Source organism: Drosophila sechellia, chromosome X (assembly GCF_004382195.2).
Source record: "Drosophila sechellia strain sech25 chromosome X, ASM438219v1, whole genome shotgun sequence".
NCBI classification, from domain to species: Eukaryota; Metazoa; Arthropoda; class Insecta; order Diptera; family Drosophilidae; genus Drosophila; species Drosophila sechellia.
This window is the reverse complement of record NC_045954.1, coordinates 9,664,884-9,683,759: the sequence shown is the minus strand read 5'-3', so window position 1 is coordinate 9,683,759 and position 18,876 is coordinate 9,664,884. Positions and strand designations below refer to the sequence as shown.

The 18,876-nt window shown below is 40.6% G+C and overlaps 3 protein-coding genes across 3 annotated transcripts; 1 reads left to right on the top strand and 2 right to left on the bottom strand.

The window, feature by feature from the left end:
* The first annotated feature begins 953 nt into the window (after window positions 1-953).
* Window positions 954-12,452, top strand: LOC6617500. Its single transcript, XM_002041781.2, has 5 exons — window positions 954-1,183; window positions 11,120-11,306; window positions 11,371-11,487; window positions 11,546-11,698; window positions 11,767-12,452. Exons 2-5 carry the CDS (start codon window positions 11,121-11,123, stop codon window positions 11,869-11,871), a joined length of 561 nt encoding a protein of 186 aa, XP_002041817.2. The 5' UTR covers window positions 954-1,183; window position 11,120; the 3' UTR covers window positions 11,872-12,452.
* A 2,740-nt stretch (window positions 12,453-15,192) lies between these two features.
* LOC6617499 lies at window positions 15,193-15,795 on the bottom strand. Its single transcript, XM_002041780.2, has 2 exons — window positions 15,367-15,795; window positions 15,193-15,296 (listed from the first exon to the last, which is right to left on the bottom strand). The coding sequence occupies exon 1, from the start codon at window positions 15,731-15,733 to the stop codon at window positions 15,368-15,370; it is 366 nt and encodes a 121-aa protein (XP_002041816.1). The 5' UTR covers window positions 15,734-15,795; the 3' UTR covers window positions 15,193-15,296; window position 15,367.
* Window positions 15,796-16,508: 713 nt separating this feature from the next.
* Window positions 16,509-18,207, bottom strand: LOC6617497. The gene is made up of 2 exons (XM_002041778.2): window positions 17,418-18,207; window positions 16,509-17,355 (listed from the first exon to the last, which is right to left on the bottom strand). The coding sequence occupies exon 1, from the start codon at window positions 18,133-18,135 to the stop codon at window positions 17,614-17,616; it is 522 nt and encodes a 173-aa protein (XP_002041814.1). The 5' UTR covers window positions 18,136-18,207; the 3' UTR covers window positions 16,509-17,355; window positions 17,418-17,613.
* Between the last annotated feature and the right edge of the window lie 669 nt (window positions 18,208-18,876).

The window sequence follows — 18,876 nt, the reverse complement described above, 5'->3', positions numbered from 1 at the left end:
AAACGTTTCAATTAGTGCGACTATTGCATAAACAACAGAAGCAACAAACGCGTCTAAAAATCATTGCTGTCGCTTACAATTTAACAAACGAAGAGGTAAAAAAATTGCTGGTTGGCTGGCTTCTTTCTCTATAAATTGCGGTACGTTTTGTAAGTGTTTTGTTGATTTTATTCACATTTATTAGTGGAGCAGTTGCAACTGACATACTTGGCTTAAATAGATATCGTTCTGAAATTCGTATGATCTTACATGATTCCTGATCTCTGGCCAAGGCCCATGGTGCTATTGTCCATTAGCCAGTGGTTATGCAATGCCAGCAGCATTTAGCCGCGTCAGCTGAGCTCTTAACGTGGCTCTCTGTTGTCTTAGCCACGCCGTTGTTGTTGTGCCCCGCAGCATTTGCAGCTTGTGCCGTTTACAGCGTTTACTTTACAGCTTCGTGCGAGCTGCGCTGCCTCTGCCTCTGCCAGCGCCAGCTGCGGCGTCGACTTCGAAGTCTATTTGACTGCACTTCTCAAGCCTGACTTGTCACAGTGGGCGCAATCGCTCGAAAAGTGCTCTTGTCAATATCAATAAATTGTAATATTTTTTTTTTTAAATAAGTTAATACGTTTTTCCTAAATACTTACACAGACATTTAAGTGTGTTCTTTATACACAATTAAACTATATATATATGTTTTGGAGAGCTTATATCTTAAACATAATGAAACCTTTATGCTAAATATTTACAAGAAACTTTAAAGCTTAATAATTATTTTTCAATTAGCCATTCATTCTGACCAGTGTTCACTGTGCCGGCGCCTCAGTACGTTTCAGGTTTTGGGCTCTGTACCGCCTCGTTTGGCTCTTTGAAATGGCCTCGGTCGCCGTCGACAGCGACGCCAGTTTTATGTTTTTCTGTAGTGTTTTTGAGGCTGCATAAAGTTTAAACAATTTGGCCGCCGCTCGCGTTTAGTTCTCTTTCGCGTGCGCCAAAACCAAGTAACCAAGTTAACAAGTTGCCGGGCCGAAAAATAAATTTCAGTTTCAGATTCAGTTTGAGTTTCGATTTCCGATTTCTGATTTTTAGCTAAAACGCAATTTAGTTTCGGTTTCGAACTCGATTGCTCTGCATTGGAGTGCTATAGATCTGATTTGAAGTGCTCGATTGATTGGCCGATTGATTAGCGGGCCACGTGAAAGTGAGTTTCATTGTTTGTTTTTCCCATTTATTTTTATTTTTTCTGGCTATATTTGCCGCCGTGCTGCATTCCAAGTTACACATATAGTTTTTGGAAATATTTTTTGGCTGCGTCAGTTTGGCAAGCGGCGCAAACATTAACCCATGGCTGACCTCTGCCTTTTAACGCGCGTGTGTTGGGCAAGGATTTTAACGAGTGTGTGTTGAAAAAGTATGCGAAAAAGTGTGTAATGAATATTCGTTAATTCAAAAACAAAGTACGTGCTGTATTGGACCTAAATATTTTAAATAATAAAATACTTCGCTTGTTTGGGTTTTAATTGAGTGTTTGTCCTGTGAACAGCGAATGATAAATTATTTTGCACCCTATTTATGGATTGATTCTCTTTCTTTTTCGATAAATGCCATTTATTATAACTTAAGTTAAAGTTCCTTGAATGCAATGTAACTGCTTGATTATAATAATCATGTCATAAAAACCAGTGCAACATATATTGGTCGGAATTTTTTTCAATAAATGCAACGCAATGGCTTGGCCCCTATTAACCACTTAAAGCCGGTTTCCCTTGCTCCAGTTTTTTTTGTGGAGTCTCACAGAGTTCGACAGGTGAACATCGCACATTGCCCAGTTAACAAGATAGAGTCAACAAATCCCACGAAATCTTTAACGGCCTTGAAAAAGTCAAAAGCCGAAAGATCAACATCAACAAAATTCCACACAAAAGCGAATAAATAAAAAAATGGTTGGGTTTCGATTTTTGGTGAATTTAAATCGGCATTGCTGGGCTTTCTGGTCTTTTGAAGTCAGCTGAAGGCAGCGACGCATGCGCAGCGGCGTGTAAACAATAATGACCCAATTGCCTCATCTTTCAGCAAAATTGCTGGCTGCATCGGTAAAATGCAGTTGATTACGCAAAATGCGAGGGAGATTAACATATGCGTGGCAAGTGTGTGCAATTTGTGCAAATTGATAGGCGCCACATGTGGCAAGGCAGAGAGGCGTGGAAAACAATGGGGTTTTTCCAATTACGCAGCTTGAGGAAATGTTGCAGTGCAAAAATCTACCAGACACATGAGTCGGGAAATTTCCCGAAATCGACAGCAAAACGAGTCAAATGCGTTGCAGCACGAAGTTTCTTTTTTTTTTGAAGTTCGAAAGCATTTATTGAAACATTGGCATGCGAATAACTACGTGCTATTGTTGCATTTTAGCCAAATTAATTTAACCAAGCGATAAATACGTCAGCACTGCGGCAGATAATTTCCCAACTATCACCTTACCATGCTAATAATAAGTCACACTTTCGAGAAACCACCAGCGATTCCCCACCCCAAGAAGGCCAACCAAAAATGTAAATTGACCAACTGACCAATTGAATGTTAATCAAAATGCAAAAAAGCGAAGTAACAACTCGGCCCTCGCCCATCAATTACCACCTGTCAATGTCGCCGCATCGCTGGCTTCTTTTCTTACCGGTTTCCATTTGCGGCCAAAAGCGACACGGCAATTGGCCGAAAGAATCCAAATCCAAATCCAAACGAAATAATCGGAGAAAACCGGCGGATGACCTTGAGGCGGGGGAATCGGGGTTTGTCGCTTGGGTTTTTCGTATGAAAGTCAAGGTTGCGTTTCGGTTGATAGTTGTTCCATGATTAGCATTAGCCATTGTTGTTTTTTTTTTTTTTGTGTTTTGTTTTATATTTTCAATTCCACTTTGAGGGCTTATTTTTATTGTTTATAGTTTTTTTTTTTCAAGCGCATTTTATGAGTGTCATCGGCGTGGAGACAGGCATAAATTGATTAGCCAAGAAAATATTTATACTGCCAATTAAAACGATTAGCAAATATTGAACATATGGCAGCTATAAATGGATATATAATTACCTTTGATATGAGTCATATCAGCCCGAAGGTTAATTGCATCTCTCAATTTTATTGCTATGTTGCCTATATCTTTATGTAATATAAAGAAAAATCAGAATCAAGATGTTGCCAGTTTTTATTGGTTTTCAGTCTCAACTAATTTTGGTTTTCATTTTCCCGCCGTTTGGCATATCTCTGCCCATTTTGAGTGTGGGAAACCGACAGTTGCAGATAAAATGTTGTTGAGCGATAAGTAATCGGTAGACTAACAAATGTGTTTATGCAGCTGCACTGAAAAATTAAGAGCAGTTTTTCTGCAAGGGATAACTTAAAGTGCTACTGCTCTGCCAGCACAAAAAAAAAACATGGCAATATCAATATGTATGTTTTATTTATTGACTTGCTGTGAAAACGGGATTGAGGAAAGGGAAGGCCACGCTGCAGGATGCCGCTTTCTGACAGTTGGCACGTAGCCGGCCCAAGACGATGGGGCGTATACGTATTATGAGTTATGAGCTCGCCTCGACGATCACGTATACGCCCCCTATGGCTGGCGTGGCGCCCCGCCGTCCGTTTTCCTGCTCCTTCTGCCACTTGAAATAATGTTGATGCCCAACAATTAAATAGAAGGCCCCCACGATTGTGAATTTAATTACAACTGTAAACAGTTTTTCCTCTAAATTATGTTGTTTTTTTTTTTAATCCATGGCAAGAGCAAAAGGAAACCAAACGAAACAGTACACTTTTGAATGCAATATTTTGTGTTTTCCAGTTTGTTTTCCTTGTTTTTTTTAGCTAGCCATTAGCAGCGGAAAAACTAAAGGGAAAACTGGCGGAAAAAAGGGTTCGGGGCGGTGAAACACTACGCGCTGAGAAAAGCAATTTTCCGGTTGAGTTTACAAATAGCGGGCGCGGCCAGCGCTGAAAATAAATGACATATCAGAGCGTCTGGTCACCTTTATGCGATGTCCAAAGTAAACACATGAAAGCAATGCGCCAGGGGTGTGCGAAGAGCGGGCTTCGAGGGGGTTCTCCTCGGGTGGTGTATCCTTGTTTGTTTGTTTGCCTCCGTGGACTCCTTAGTTATGCATGTGTGCGGGCGTGTTGTGTGTATTTGGATGTATTTTGGGTGAATGCGGTCCTGTTTTAGTGGTGGCCTGTGGTTTGCTCGCTCTGTCGTCTCGGAATTCCACTGAAGCCCATTTAGCTTTGATTATATTAAATGGAATCAAGACTCTGAGTTTCGTGGGGATGTTTGTATTATTTTATTAGAATTTGATTATCTGCCAATTTGTAGGTATGTATCATTGTTAATTATTAACGAAATTGAGAGAAACTCAATATCTGTTTGAAATAGGTTCAACTAAACTTGCTAAGAACTGAAACTGTTTCTAGAATAATTACATTCTGACTATTGTTTTTCGTGGAACGACCGAATGTTATGTTACACGTGTCTTCCGGCTGCTATCCAGTTAAATATTTCTGAATAAAATACTTTAAACAGTTGGTTTCAAAAATATTCCTACCTTTTTTTATGCACCTCCGCCCATTCTGTTTATATATATTTTTTCAGGACCTTTTCGGCATCCCTTCTGGATATCAATAAATGGTTGCCATTCATTTTCGGGCAACTTTTGTAGCTCTGCTAGTTGGTGTTGTTTACACGACTACTCCTACAGATACACCCGTCCATGCACACACCCACGTACACAGAGACACACACACTCACCCCCAGACAGACACACATTCCCGAGGACAGTTATGAATGGCAATCCATTCGCTTAATGGAATTTCGTGTTGTTTAACTTTTACGTGGCGCCCGCGTTGTGAGGCGGGGATTTTGGGGCAGGGGCGTGGAACATATGTGTGTCCTTGGGTCAGTGGTGCGGGGAGGGTGTAAGGGGGTCGACCGGTAGAGCGGTAGAGCCCTGAACCACCCACCCCTCTGTTCAGGCCATCATCGTAAAGCTTTATTAGCATTTATTATGCAAGACTTTGCCTCGGTCAAGTTTGTGTCTCTGTTTTAGTTTTATGATCGCTTCCGACTCGACACCTAAACTCCCCTTAACCCACGTTGTCCAGGTTTTATGGCCACGTAGGATTTATTTATTTTTCATTACATTACGCCAAGTGCGGGGGCCAAGCTCCAAAACTCAACGGGTTGAATCAATTGGATGTGTTGCTGGTGGCTTGCTGTAATGGGTTAAGGGGGTGCGTGCGGTGTGTTAGTATTGGTTCGTATGTGTAATCAACAAAAATTGCCAAAATGTAACTCGATAATTTCGCTCACACACAGCAATGCACACGAAACCAAAACAGAAACAGAAATCGAAACTCTGAAACCGAAACTGCAATTGCCAAAATGGAAATCGAATTGCAGCACGGAAAATGCTGGATTCTGGATTCCGGATGGTATTGGGATTCGGGTTTGGTTGGCTTGGGCTAAGGGAAATTAGGGACACGGGGAAGAAAACGGGGGCAAATGCATTTTCAGGTGGACAAATGTGGCAGTGTCTGCGTAGTCGAGCGCCAGTGTGCAGCAGTGACAAATGTTGATAAGATGCCATCGATTCGCATAATTTATGCTGCCACTATGGTGCCACAGTGGCCGACAGAAGTATGCCGACAGCCGGATAATCAGAAAATACTCTATGCTGGAAACTAAAACTAGAAGTGGTGTAGCTTAGTAAGCTAAATATGGTAAATGTGGCATGGTGTTAGGAACTAGCTGGGTATTTAGCACAGCATATAAATGTTACTAAAACAAATTAAATTGAACTTTTGTTTAGAAGTCTCATCGATAGTGCAATTGAACTTTCAAATGTCACTGTGGACTCTTGGGAAATATTTCCTGGGACACCCACTCGAGCACACATGCACGGCCTCCTCACACACGCACACACACGAATACACGCACACACCTTGGAGCCCATACAACGGTAAATCTCTGCTGGCTTCGCTGCCGGCGTCGGCAACATATCGAGGACATTTAAATCGCTCTTAAGTCTCGTTTAATTGGTACTTAGCATGCAAATGCAAAATGAGGCGAGATCCAAGGCAGCAATTGTCGCACTGTCTCTCTCGCTCTGTCTCTCTCTCTCTCTCTCTCTTTACATCTATACCCCTCTCTTTTTGCAGGTCCTTGTGTGCGCTCGGTCTTTGCGTGTAAGCATGTGTGTGTGTATCATTAGTTACATGAACAATATGCCAGGCACATCGTCAGTTTGAGTTGCTTTCGTTGTCTCAGGCGTGGAAACCCTTTCTCCATTGTCCTTGCTCATTTCTCTCCTCCCTGCCCCCCTTCCCTTTTCATTTGCTTTGTTCAAGTGTGTTTACCAACACAGGCACACAAAGTGAGTTTTGGCCACACAGGGAAAATCAAACCAGCACTTGTCAAAGACAAAAATGCATGCAGATCCTTATTAAAATCAGCTTATGTCCTTTTGAAATCATTTTATAATCATGTGTAGAAGAATAAAGCTCACAAGCTTTTAGCTTTGGACATGAATTCGAAATTTTTTGTGCACGTTTTTTGTAGAAGTGCACATGGCAGCTGAAACTTTTAGTTAATGTCAAATTAAATATTAATCGAAAGTGATAGGCTGACAATCGTTTTGTTCAGTGCACTGGAACTGGAACTGGAGAGAGCGCTGAGCGTCGAAACGAATCGAATCACATTGCATTGCATCAAATCAAATCAAATTTAATTGAAATGCCATGCAAAAATATTTTGAGAGCAGAGACGAAAATTGATTGATTTTTGGCCAGCCATCGAAAAGTCAGATTTAAATGCCACGCCTCCTCACTGCTTTCTCTGCCCCTGCATTTTCCCTGCGGCCAGCTCTCATTGATATAATTACAAAGTTTTGTTGGCCAGTTGATAAGCCAGTTGGAAAACATAATCAAGAATGCGATTTCACCGTTTTCCATTGCGCCATCTCGCTCCCGCAGCCGAAAAAGTTTTAATTTCAAATGAAGTTTGAACAAGGGCGTGGGCAACGGGGAGCAATAAAATAATCAAAGCGTGCACAAAAGTGCAACGAGAATTGCCGAAAAACTGGTAACAAAAGTAAGCAAAATGAAGAAGAAGGACAGAAAGAAAAGGAAAGGGCTGGCGATGCCGTCATCCAAATAGTGTAAAAAGCCAAAAGGCATGAGACAAAAAGGAAGGGGTATCAGGCTGGAAAACAGAGGTATGATGTGGATCTTATGGATCTTAACACTTCAGTTTGGAAGATTTCGAATCCACACGTTCATTGCTTGCATTCTTTGATACAACCGTTTAAGCGTTTTCAAGCAAAGACTTTTCTTTTTCACCACATCTATATATGTACATACCCCATGGTTTAGCTCATCTTACAGGGTGTTTGGACAGTGAAAAAAGGGCTAGCCCAGCTGCGGGGCAGTGCAAATTTACCTGAAGACAGGAGCGGAAGGAAGGGCGACGGCGGGTGATAGCGGTGGGTGGGCCGACAAACTTAACGGGAAATCTAGTCGAAAAATGGGCAAAGTTGGCAAACGGAAGCAGGCTTCCAAAAATGCCAATGCCGTTAGTCACGTCGTAATGAGAGTCAGCCAGAATGGGACAGTAGATCGGTGGTGGTTTTGCGACGGAAAAAGAGAGGGATAGCTATTATGCGCTATTAGGGCATAATTAAAATGCAGCAGAAGCGCCGGCAACAACAACTATGCGGCCAAGACGCTGATAATGACAACACGCTGAAGGAGAAATATCAGGTGAAAGGAGCAAAAAGTGCAGGTGCGCGAAAGAAAGCGGTTGAGCGGCGACAAAGTTGCCAAGGCAAACAGAAATGGTCTACAAAGAGATGGGCTGGCAAAAGTGGGATACCAAAAAGCAGGGGCGGATTTCACTTGGAGTCAAAAACCCCCATGACCAATTCGGCGTCTCTAAAAATCCTCGAGAATTAGAAAACTTGTTTTGAAGTGCCTGAGAGTATGCTACAGCATATCCGCAGGCAAAAAGCTAAATGAATTTCAAGCGTTTTACGAACTCTGCATGGAACTATGATGTTGGGGAAACATTTACAATCCCATTTAAACCTTTTCAACGAATATCAAAAAATATAATTGAAATGTCTAGAATTTTCTCGGCACTTTTACATGCTTGAAATAAAGTTAATAAATTCCCCAGCAAACTCACATTGATTTATGCCCCCAATGCTAATTTCTCATCATAATTCCTGATAACATTTGGTGAATGAATTTCCATGGCAGCTGTGTGCAGCGTGCTGTCCATTTGGCATGGAATTGGCAATAAGGACTTCAAAGAGGACTTCACAGCTTTCCCCTTAGATTCGGCGCACTCCCTCCCCCTTTGGCCATTCTTTTTTTTTTTGCCCCTCTATCAATCTGTGCAATGAATTTTGGCAATTAAGCAATCACTTCGCTCATATGCAAAGAAATTTTGGGTGTTCAGCTTGGGGGCATGTGGATGCAATGGAGGCGGAGGCGGAGGCGGAGGCGGAAGTGGGCGTGGAACTTGGGCTCCAAAGACGCTGGCAGAGCTCAAGTGCCATCCGAAAAACTCGTCTCAACTCAATGAAATGTTTGTCTGTTATTTGTACCGTTTCGTTTTCGTCCTTTTTTTGGGTGGTGGGGCGGTGGGAAGTAGAAGATCCTTCTGCTTTTTCTGCTGATTGCCTTACGCTACAACAGGCAATCTATGGGAATAAAGATATGCATATGTGTGCAGTGTGTGTGAGCCATGCATTTTTATGGCACTGCTTTTTTTTTTGGAGACGACTGGGATAGCATAGAACGCTCTCGAAAAAGCAAAAGTTTTCACTTCAAGTACTTTTTTCGCTCTGCTTCTTGGTACTGTTTTTTATTTTTGGCAATTTGCTGTTGTTGTTGTTGTTTTGGTCGTTCCTGTTGTTGTTGTTGCATCATCATTCGCCTGGCAAAAGAGTTTGAGCACTTGAGTAGCATTAAAGCATCAAACTATTGTCTACGGAGCCAAAGGCAATTGACTTCTTCGCTCAACGATACCTGGGAATATGTGCAGTGCGATGGGATATCCAGTTCGAAATTGGTTACCAAGGTAGCGAGGAAATTATGGTAATATAATCCCTAAACGACACTTGAAATTCCCTATAAACAAATTTGAAATATAAACTATAAATATTGATTTGGTGCTGGAAAAATACGACAGATGGCGTTGTACAACCTTTCGTCATGCTTAATTTTTCAGTAAGATGATGATATTCTTTCGTGTCTAAATTCTCACTAAGTTTAGTACAAATTGACACACTTCAGTCAATGTGTTATCGTTAAAGTAACTGAAATCCCTTATAGGGTATTCGATTTTGACAATTTTCCATTGGCCCCTCACTCAACACACACAAATCGAATAGTACATATTCGTGGTGTAATTTCAGTGCTTCAGATTTCGATTGGGTATTTCGTTTTGGTACTCAGCTGACTTGACCTCAAACCCATCGTTGGGAAATTGATACCCTGCGCGCCCCTCGACCATCAATCAGATTTTCCTGCGTGATGGGGAAAATGAAGTGCCAACGTTTTCGGCAAATGGCCAACAATCACAGCAAATGCGCCAATTCAGCCGTCAGCTGCCCAATTAGCCACACTGATAGAAAAATTAAATAAATTTTGTATAAGTAGAAGTTTGAAAGAAATTATATTCCAAGAATTTCATTAATTTGATACCGTTTCTTGCAATATTAAATCTATTTGGATGTAATTACATTTCATTTGGGACATGGAAGCGCACACAAAGCCCTGGAAGTGATTCGAATGATTTCAATAATATTCTTACATATTTACATGTTTTGTTCAATTTATTTGGGCTATAATTTCATCAATGCTACGCTTCTCTCTCTTTTCCTCGCTTTCCCTCTCTTTCTGGCCATTGAATTTTCGATTGCGGCATAATCGGACGCAAAATGCGGTAAAATGTAGCAAATATAATATAATCAATGTATTTATTCTTTGTTTTTTTTTGTATTGCTTAGTTGGGGTGGCATTGAAATAATTTAAATTATTTTCACATTGCGTTGGAAATTATGGGCAAACAATTAAGCGGTCAGTTTTTGGCCTTTGCCCGTGGCCAATTGCTGTTTTCTATTAACTCTTTTAGTCCAAAGGGGCTTAAATAACGCAAAAACACAGCCGCATTGTGACATTAAATGGCATTTGAATATTTTGTGCGCATTGCATTTGGCCAGCAGAAATGCAATTAAAATGTAAAAATTTATTAAGCTACTTTGGCAATTTTCCTAATTACGCGCATTAAAATAGTGCAAATAGTGTAAAAAATGCGCATTTTACACAATTTGCAAGGGAGTTTCGCCCAGAGCCGCGCGAAAGTTGACTAAATATTGCAAATTTGATTGTCACGCAATTTCGGCTGCATACTTTCAGGGGCGCAGTGAAAATGCCGCCATCTCGTGCAACTATGCTAAGCGGAAAACAGTTTTCCCATTTTCCACAGGACAAGTTGGACAATTGGAATTTCTTGTAGTTAGCTAGTTATATTAATTAGGCGCAAATTTGTCTGCGAGATCTGAAAATTGAGTTTCTGCAAAGCACTTCTTACAGGCATGAGTTTGATTAGCCTCTTCTTACTTTTAGTAGAAATTTATAAAAGTTTACAATGAAATGGTAGGGTGACAAGCATTTTTTATTTGCCGAGGTACACCAAAACTATTTAAAAAGTTATGAAAAGTAATTGGAACATAGCATTCACGGCATTTTTTGGTGTTTATTTGAATGCATTTTGCCGACACTCAACGCCTTTTGTTATTGACCTCTATTTTGGCGGCATACCCCGCTTTCCCATTTCCCATTCGCAATCCCCCCCCGCCAATTTCCATTTCAATTTCGCTTTCTGGTATTGCTGTTCTCCTTTTCGAGAGCTGTCATCGAACATGATTTATGCACCGCCTCTGCGGGGGCGTGTCACTTCTATTGCTGTCGGTTTTTCCCTGGCCGATGACAGAATCTGCCATTGATCGATGCAATTTGCAATGGATTAATCACACAAAGAGCACTACAATAATGAAATATTTGTGTGTGTCTTTCACCTCTTCACAGCATGCATTTCGGGCGTAGCAGAAACTTAACGTCGACCCTCTTGATTAGCGGCATTCTTCTGATGGCTCTGGTTTTGGTCCAAAGTAAGGATCCGAGTTCCCAGGATGCACCGCATATACGACACAAGCGCGGAATCTTCTGGGACTTCTTCCAGAAGATGGTCATCACCAAGAATCTCATAGTGGATGTGAGTTGTTGTACTAAAACCTATTTTCCATAATTAACATGTATATATTTGTTAATTTGTTTAGCAATATACAGACACCCGCAATACCCTGAATGATATCTACAATACTGTCAATGAACAATTCAGCGATCCAGGTCCCGCAAAACCCACCAATCGGCCCAGGGTGACAACAGAGAAAACTGTGAGTGAATGAATATCCAAGAGTTATTCAATAACTTATACTTACCTTTATATTAAAGTCTATTAGTGGAGAGGAAAGTGGTAGTAACAGCGAGGAGCCCACAACCACGGAGGCTTTCCAGATCTCTCGCTATGAACTGGGTCGCATTCTGGGCAGGAACTTCCGGGGTCTTCAAAAGTTGGCCATGAGTGAGTTCAGCACGGCCCTGAACGTAAGTAGTATTATATCCACCATATTTGTTGAGCAAATATTTGATTCTTAAACATACTTGGCTTTTAGGCCACCAAGTACAATCTGGCTGAGTACAAATCCGAGGCGGATAAACAGTTTGCCAACAGTTTGGCCGTGGAGAAGAAAAACAAGCTGAAGAGTCTCAAGGGCTGAGCCACGCCACGCCCCCTTTTCCCAGTGCCTGATGATAGTTATCTCTGTGATAGGCTGATGACTGCATATCCCCCGCATTTCCTTTTTTTTTTTGCTTATTTATTTGTCGACATCTCAGTAACTATATGGAATAAAAGGCGGATGTGGATGCGGTTGGGGAAGTGTCCCCAAACGCATACGGATTCGTGTCTACGACTATTGTGTGTCAAATTAAAAAGTTTTCTGTCATAATTTTATTGATAAACTTTTAAGTTAAAAAAGAAGCAGCAGCACCGAAAAAAAGAGAAAAACAAACACTGAATCGGATGAGAGTAACAGAAAGGACAAGTATGAAAATGAAAACATTGAAAGACGGAAAAGCTGCTGGGTAAAACTGTACACAAATTGAAAGCCTGTTGTGTTCTCTTTTTAGTTTTTCTATGGGTGTATTTATTATTTTATATATATTGTAAATAGAATTCAAAATATACAAGTAATGGAAAGCCGAATTGAAAATAAACTTAAGGACTTATTTCAAACAAATATACGATCTAGTTTAGTTAATAAAAAAAATTATATAATGAAGTTTTTGTAATACTGGCCGAATTAATTTGAAAATAAATTTTAAATAAAATATTTATAGTTTATATATAGCACTTTATTACCTACTGCGCTATGGAATTCTTCAGATTTTCCAGAGAAAGTTCCCTGTATTCCTCTTCGGTTTTTCCCCGCCTACAATTGTTGCAAGTTTGTGTTGGCTGAAATCGAAGTAAAGTTGCAAACAAATCCAAAAGGCGAAACTTGCTAAAATACAAAGACAGTTTTTGGGTCTCTGTCTCTGCCCTCAGCAGGATCTGCTTTCGCCTCGTCCTGTTTGTTCCTTTGGCCGCAGCATAGTTAGCAGAAACCACTAAAAGTGTCATAATTCGATGCCCATGAGATGGCTGTCTCGAAAGTACGTTGGCCGACAAAACTTTGGCGGTAATGACTGTCGTTCTCGTAGTTCCCGAAAATCCCCCTCGAACCCCTCAAAACCTCTAAAACCCCTCCCCCCAAAAACAGCCTGGCGGTGCAACTGTGCGTATGAGCAACCTGCCTTGTCTGCAAAGTTTTGCCGAGGGAAAACAAGGGAAAAGCCAAAAAATACCAGGCGAATGTTTGCCAGCCAGAAACTTATCGAAAGTGGCGCGGAGTTGCAGCTGCAGCTGCCGGGGGAAATATCTCTCAGATAAACAGATTCCTCTACACTTTAATATTTATACCACAATTTGATTATCATAGAGTAAAGAGAATGTGGCTTCGGGGCATTACAATTCCATTTAAGTTTTTCACTGACTTAAAATTGGAATTAATATGAATAAAAGCTATGCAACATTGTTCTTTGATATTAGGCTTTAAATGTAGTTAAAATTTACAGTTTGTGTCACATTTTCGATGATAAATATTTTATCAAGCATTTGAATATGATAAAAATAAATATCTTCCACCATCTGCAGTACAGCAGCGAACTGAATCTGTGAAATAAACATTTTTAGGCGTACAGAACAAACTCTAAGTGAATAATTTATTACTCTCTGTGTGTGAATTGCTATAGAAATATTGTTCTGGTCATTTTCCCTTAAACAAGTGACATTCCGTTGCGTTGAAAACAAATCCTCTCCACATCCAGCTGCAATTTCAACTCAGCTTTCAAAAACCAAACTGATAATCTGATTTATGTGAAGTGTTTATTTTCGTTGGCAGTTTTTATTTGTTGATTGTGACATGTGAGTCAGTTGCCTGTGTATGCTGATTGCCTTAATTGTTTCGAGTTTCGACACTGCGACGCATGTGCAATTATGAGTAATTTGCACAATAGAACAATTAGTCTAACAGCCCAACAACAACCAGTTCAACAGTAGCCACAAAAAAAGTGAAGTGAGCCATTGCGGAAGTCTCAACTAGAACAGCCTCATCCCAAACTGCGTGCTAAAGTTCAGATACTATGAGTAATCCCCCCACTTACGTAAGATCAATGTTTGTATGTAAGTACCCGGCGAACTCATTCAATTGGGGGGCGAAAACAAGTTGTAATTCGATCAATCGATCGGGAAATCCTACTTGGCATGCTGAAAATGTCATGACATTCATTTAAAAAATGTTCGCTTTTTTGCTCGCTCGACATTGGGACATCCGCACTCATAAGTGAATAAATGAATTAGCTAAATGAAGGCAAGTCGATCAAATAGAAGCTGACCGAAATGTAAACAAGCTGCGAGTGACAAGACAAATGTCTAGAGGCAATAAAAAATACATTTCACACACAGACGAAAGGGGAATTTTCCCAGAAATATCGCAGATTACTGGAGGGCAGAGGGCACTACTGATTTTTAGTGCCTGAATTTATGTCATGGGGAACCTACCACTTTTTTCCTAATTAAAAATAACTTATACGGTAGGAAAGGAAAAATGTGTAATTTGGAATAGTAACTTAATATAATAGGCAATTTTTAAGTTCTCCGATAATCATAAATAAATATTTATTCTTGCCCAAAACGTTTTTGTTATCATATATTTGCATGAGTGCTTCTCTCTTTTCTGATGTGAATATCATATGTATTTGGCCTAAATCCACCAGATCACTATGAAATACATATATTAATTTAATGCTAAACAATGTGTTTCGTGGTTTCCCCGATGCCAACTCGAATAAATCCCTCATAAATTACAGGCCAGAAAAATAAACAGACTGCCCGTCATGGTGACTGATCAGCAGCATCTCGGCTATATAATTTCGATCGGCGGTGAATGAAGGCTGATGATGGTTCGTCGGTGTTTATTAGGGGGAGAGGATCAGTTGATGTTTGTCTTTATGTTCGCAGTTCTCAGAAGCAAATGTTTACGGTGCGGTAACAGTTTGAATAATTACGATTCAAATGTAAATCACTTGCGGCTTGCTCTGCCATCCAGTTGTTTATTGCTTTAATGTGTCGCATTTTGTTACCTTGTTTTTTCCCCAATAACTCAACATCAAAACTTTGTGTACTTGGGCGAAAAGTACATTGAACTGTCTGTTCGACAAAATGAATGGTTAGGAAGTAGTGATTAGTAGCAGACATTTTAATCGTTTGCTGCTTTCTAGTTCATGTAGCTTATTCTATTTCATTTTGGTTATATTATGATTAGATTTTTGTGTTCTCCTTGAATGTTTTATGTAAATTGTTTAAGGTTCAAAGATCCCCCAATAATTGATTTGTTGTTTCCTCAGTGTGTCTAACTTAATTAGCCCCCAACTGATAACCATCGATCTGTGATCCCCGCTTATCAGCCATACTTAAGTCGCTAAAAACACAGCTCACGATTCCAACATCACTTTAGTTTTTATTAATATAGATCACAAAGAAAAAAAACAAAGAAAGCTTATGCAACGAGACGGAGGGGACCTTCAAGCGATTTCAAAATCCCTGTAATCATAAGATTAATGGGTTTGTTAATGGGCTGGGCTTTTGGTTCGGATCGAATCGGCAGGCTGACCTCATGGGATCGGGGTGCTGGGTCCTCCGATGGGGGCCAAAAGGACCTTCTCGGTGGGGGCGTCATAGGCCACTGGGACTTTGGGCGTGGTCGAGGGCTCATCGGTCAGCTTGTGCTTCAGTTCGTCGTACTTCTGGGCCACCGAGCTGCCAATCTCCTTGGCGCTCTCGCCGATCTTGTCGGTGTAGGGCTTGGCGGCCTCGGCCACATCCTTGGCCCCCTGGTTGACCTTGCAGCCGAGGTTCTTGAAGAAGTGCTTGAAGTCGCTGTCCTCGGGACTCTTGGCCTCGTCGCACTCGGCGCGAACTTGGCCAGCGGCCATTAGCAGGACCAATCCGATCAAAGAGCACACCACGAGCGATTTCATCTCGACGCTTTCAGCTTGACAACGCGACTGACTGATCGGTCCGCTCCGAGACGGCGGTCTACGATCTGAAATCTCGGGTCTCCGACAACCGGTTCCGTCCCTCCCAGCCCCCCACCCGCCACAACTTATCCACCCTGGCTGAAAACTAAGCCCCAAACAAGTTGCGTTCGTGCGATCGGTTGTTTGGCGCTGACTCAATGCGAACTGCTCTTGCTTTTTTGTAATGTAAGCTTCACTGCACTGCGAGAAAGTAGATATAAGTTTTTAAAGACCCTGAAAAGATCAGCCATAAAATGATTGTCATAAAACATTAATAATAAGTCCATAGTGTCTTCTTAGTTTGTTAATATGAATTACATTAATTTGAACTTCGAACGCTTTTTGTCTATGTATTAGAATATTTATTTCTATGATTATTAATCAACAAAGAAACTTGCGATTAACGGGTAATTATTCTAAATAATTCATAAATTTTAGTTTAATTGTTAGAAATTAAAATTAAAATAATTGATGAATAATGAGTGATAAGTTAATTTCAATTTATTTGTATGTGAAAAGTGTGCTCCATTAAATGTTTGCTTATTGTTTACACAAATTTTACGCGAAATTGATGGATAATCAACTCAACTGAACAAAGCCACGGAAGCGTTATTTTATTTCAAACAACTATCAAATGTTGTCAACCAACGTTCTATTTAGTATTATTTGCACCCCAATTCGCTTTCCCATATTACAGATAATTTGTGAAAGAAAAACTATCATTTTATTTCAGATATAGATTTTCAGCAATTTTTAGATCATTATTTCTTTATTCACGCTACAAAAAAAAAACATATGCTTATAATATAACTGACTTCAGTTGTTATTCATACTGTGAGTCCGTTTGCGCTGTGAAATTTATTATTTGCGGTGTTGGAGTTTTAAAGTGCATTGTTTTGTTTTATAATAATTAAAACAAAATATTATTTCTTGTGCTTGTAGAGCTCGAATTACTCATTTGGGTGTCCCATTCTTTTGACCCGAATTCCGACTGGTTCCGACTGGGGCACATGGCGGCCTGGGACGTGTGGGGTATACCCAATTGTAGCAGCAGCCGCGATGATCCCTTGCAGAGCATATGAATCCCGACCAGACCATTCCCTGGATAATTGGCAGTGACAGGGAGGTGATGACGATGATTATCAGCAGTCCGCAGGTGCCCAGAAGCTGCATCTTTCCCGACGACTGGCAATTAGCAATTGAAGCCCATCCAGTGAGATCGGGCCAAAGAGCCTCCTCTCGCTGGGATGATTCACTGATCCGTTGACACCAAAACCGGCTCACAAGTTATGCCGGAGTTGCAGGTCTTCAGTCAGCAGGCTGTTTGTTTATTTTTGGCCAATAACCACAGTGGCAAGAAAAGTCCAGAAGAGAAAGTCGGGAAAGAATCACAAGTGATGTGAGTTACCAAAGCGGAGGAAGAGGTTCATTAAGAACTTAAACCCAACTGGCTCTGTAGTCCCAAGAAGTTTTTGGGTTCCAGTTATGCTAAATTCAAGATTTCTTTTGTAAACACCGGACTTGAACTACAAACACATTGACCCTTTAGATTTGGTCTATTAAAATTACTTTGGAAGTGAATTCTGCAAACAAAAAGATGTGTTAGAAAAAAAATATATGAAATGTGTTGTATACTTGAACTTACCCATATGTATGTATACCAGTTGCAATGATGAATCAGCAAACGAGCTCGTACATTTTTCATTTGATATTATATAAAATAGATTTTATAAGAATATATTAAATTAAATGCTGTCAACTTATAAATAGGAAATGCTCATCGAATAAAGATCAAAATAATTTATTAATATGTAATATTATACATATATATAAGTGCTTCACTAATTCTTCTCTGGAATGTAGTCCACCTCATTCGCATGATCCTCCAGCCAGTCCAAGTGAACTGGCGGTGCAGAAGTGGTCAGTTCCTCCTTAACATCGTTTTTGGAGGAACTGGAAGCCTCCGAAGTGGAAGTGGTGGTAGTGGTGGTGACCTCCTCCGGCTCCTTTTGCTCATCCTTGTCCTTCTCCTTATCCTTTTCGAAGGTAACCGGTGAGGCGAGCACATTCACCAGCTTATTTATGCGCTGGAAGAGCGATATGGTGGCATCCCTGGCCTTCTCCTCCAAGATCTTGGCCTCCTTCTCGATATTGGCTATCCAGGGCTTGGCCTTCTCTAGAGTGCATTGCAGGCTGTGGACGAATTTGTTGACCTCACTGGTACTGGGAGTGGTCACCGAATCCGCATCCTCGGCAGACTTAGCCTCCGATCCGCAAACAATAGAGGCTGCCTGCATTTGACCACTACTGGCCAAGAGGCACAGGCTGGCCAAAAACACGGCGATGGTCAATGAATTAGTCATCGCAGTTTTGGATCTCAAATCTCGAATATCGTGTATCGCCTCTGAGGCCTCACAATCGACTGAAACCCGTTTGCAGCCGCAGTCGTAGCCACTTGACCAAGTTCTTGGGTATCTTGTGGCTTTTGGGTTGCGCTATGGGTTTTCAAGCTACGAAGCTCGGCGAGAAAGTCGTCGGGCAACTAAAATGCATTTTCGTCGAGCGAAGAGAGAGGCCTAGGAAAAATGAGACTGGGGAAATGGAAAAGGCGGAAGGGACCGGAGAGACAAAGAATTCTTAACAATGTATAAGAGACAAAATGGGAAAAGAGAAATTTTTACGTCTACTAATTTGTAAAGGTGACTAATCCATCAAGTTCAACTTACACACGACATCTCAACTAAACATTTAAAAGAACACTATTGGAAAAAATTCAATACTAACCGACGAGATTAACCAAAAAAAAACTTAATTATAAATGGAATTTTCGTCATAACTTGGCTAAAAATGCTCATAACGATGAAAGAAGAATAACTGTTTTGAGCAGCTTATTACCAGTGCTAACAATCCCTATCACTTTTTAAAGAATTTAGAAAAATTAATTTTTGGGTCAATTTTCGGGGGTAACATCATCAAAATTTGCAAAAAATTGACAAAAAATATAATTTTTATTTTTGAACACAGTTTGATTGGAAATTTAATTACGAGCTCAACGAGGCATAACATTCCATATTCAGGCGATTATTTTTTAAGTTATGCCCGAC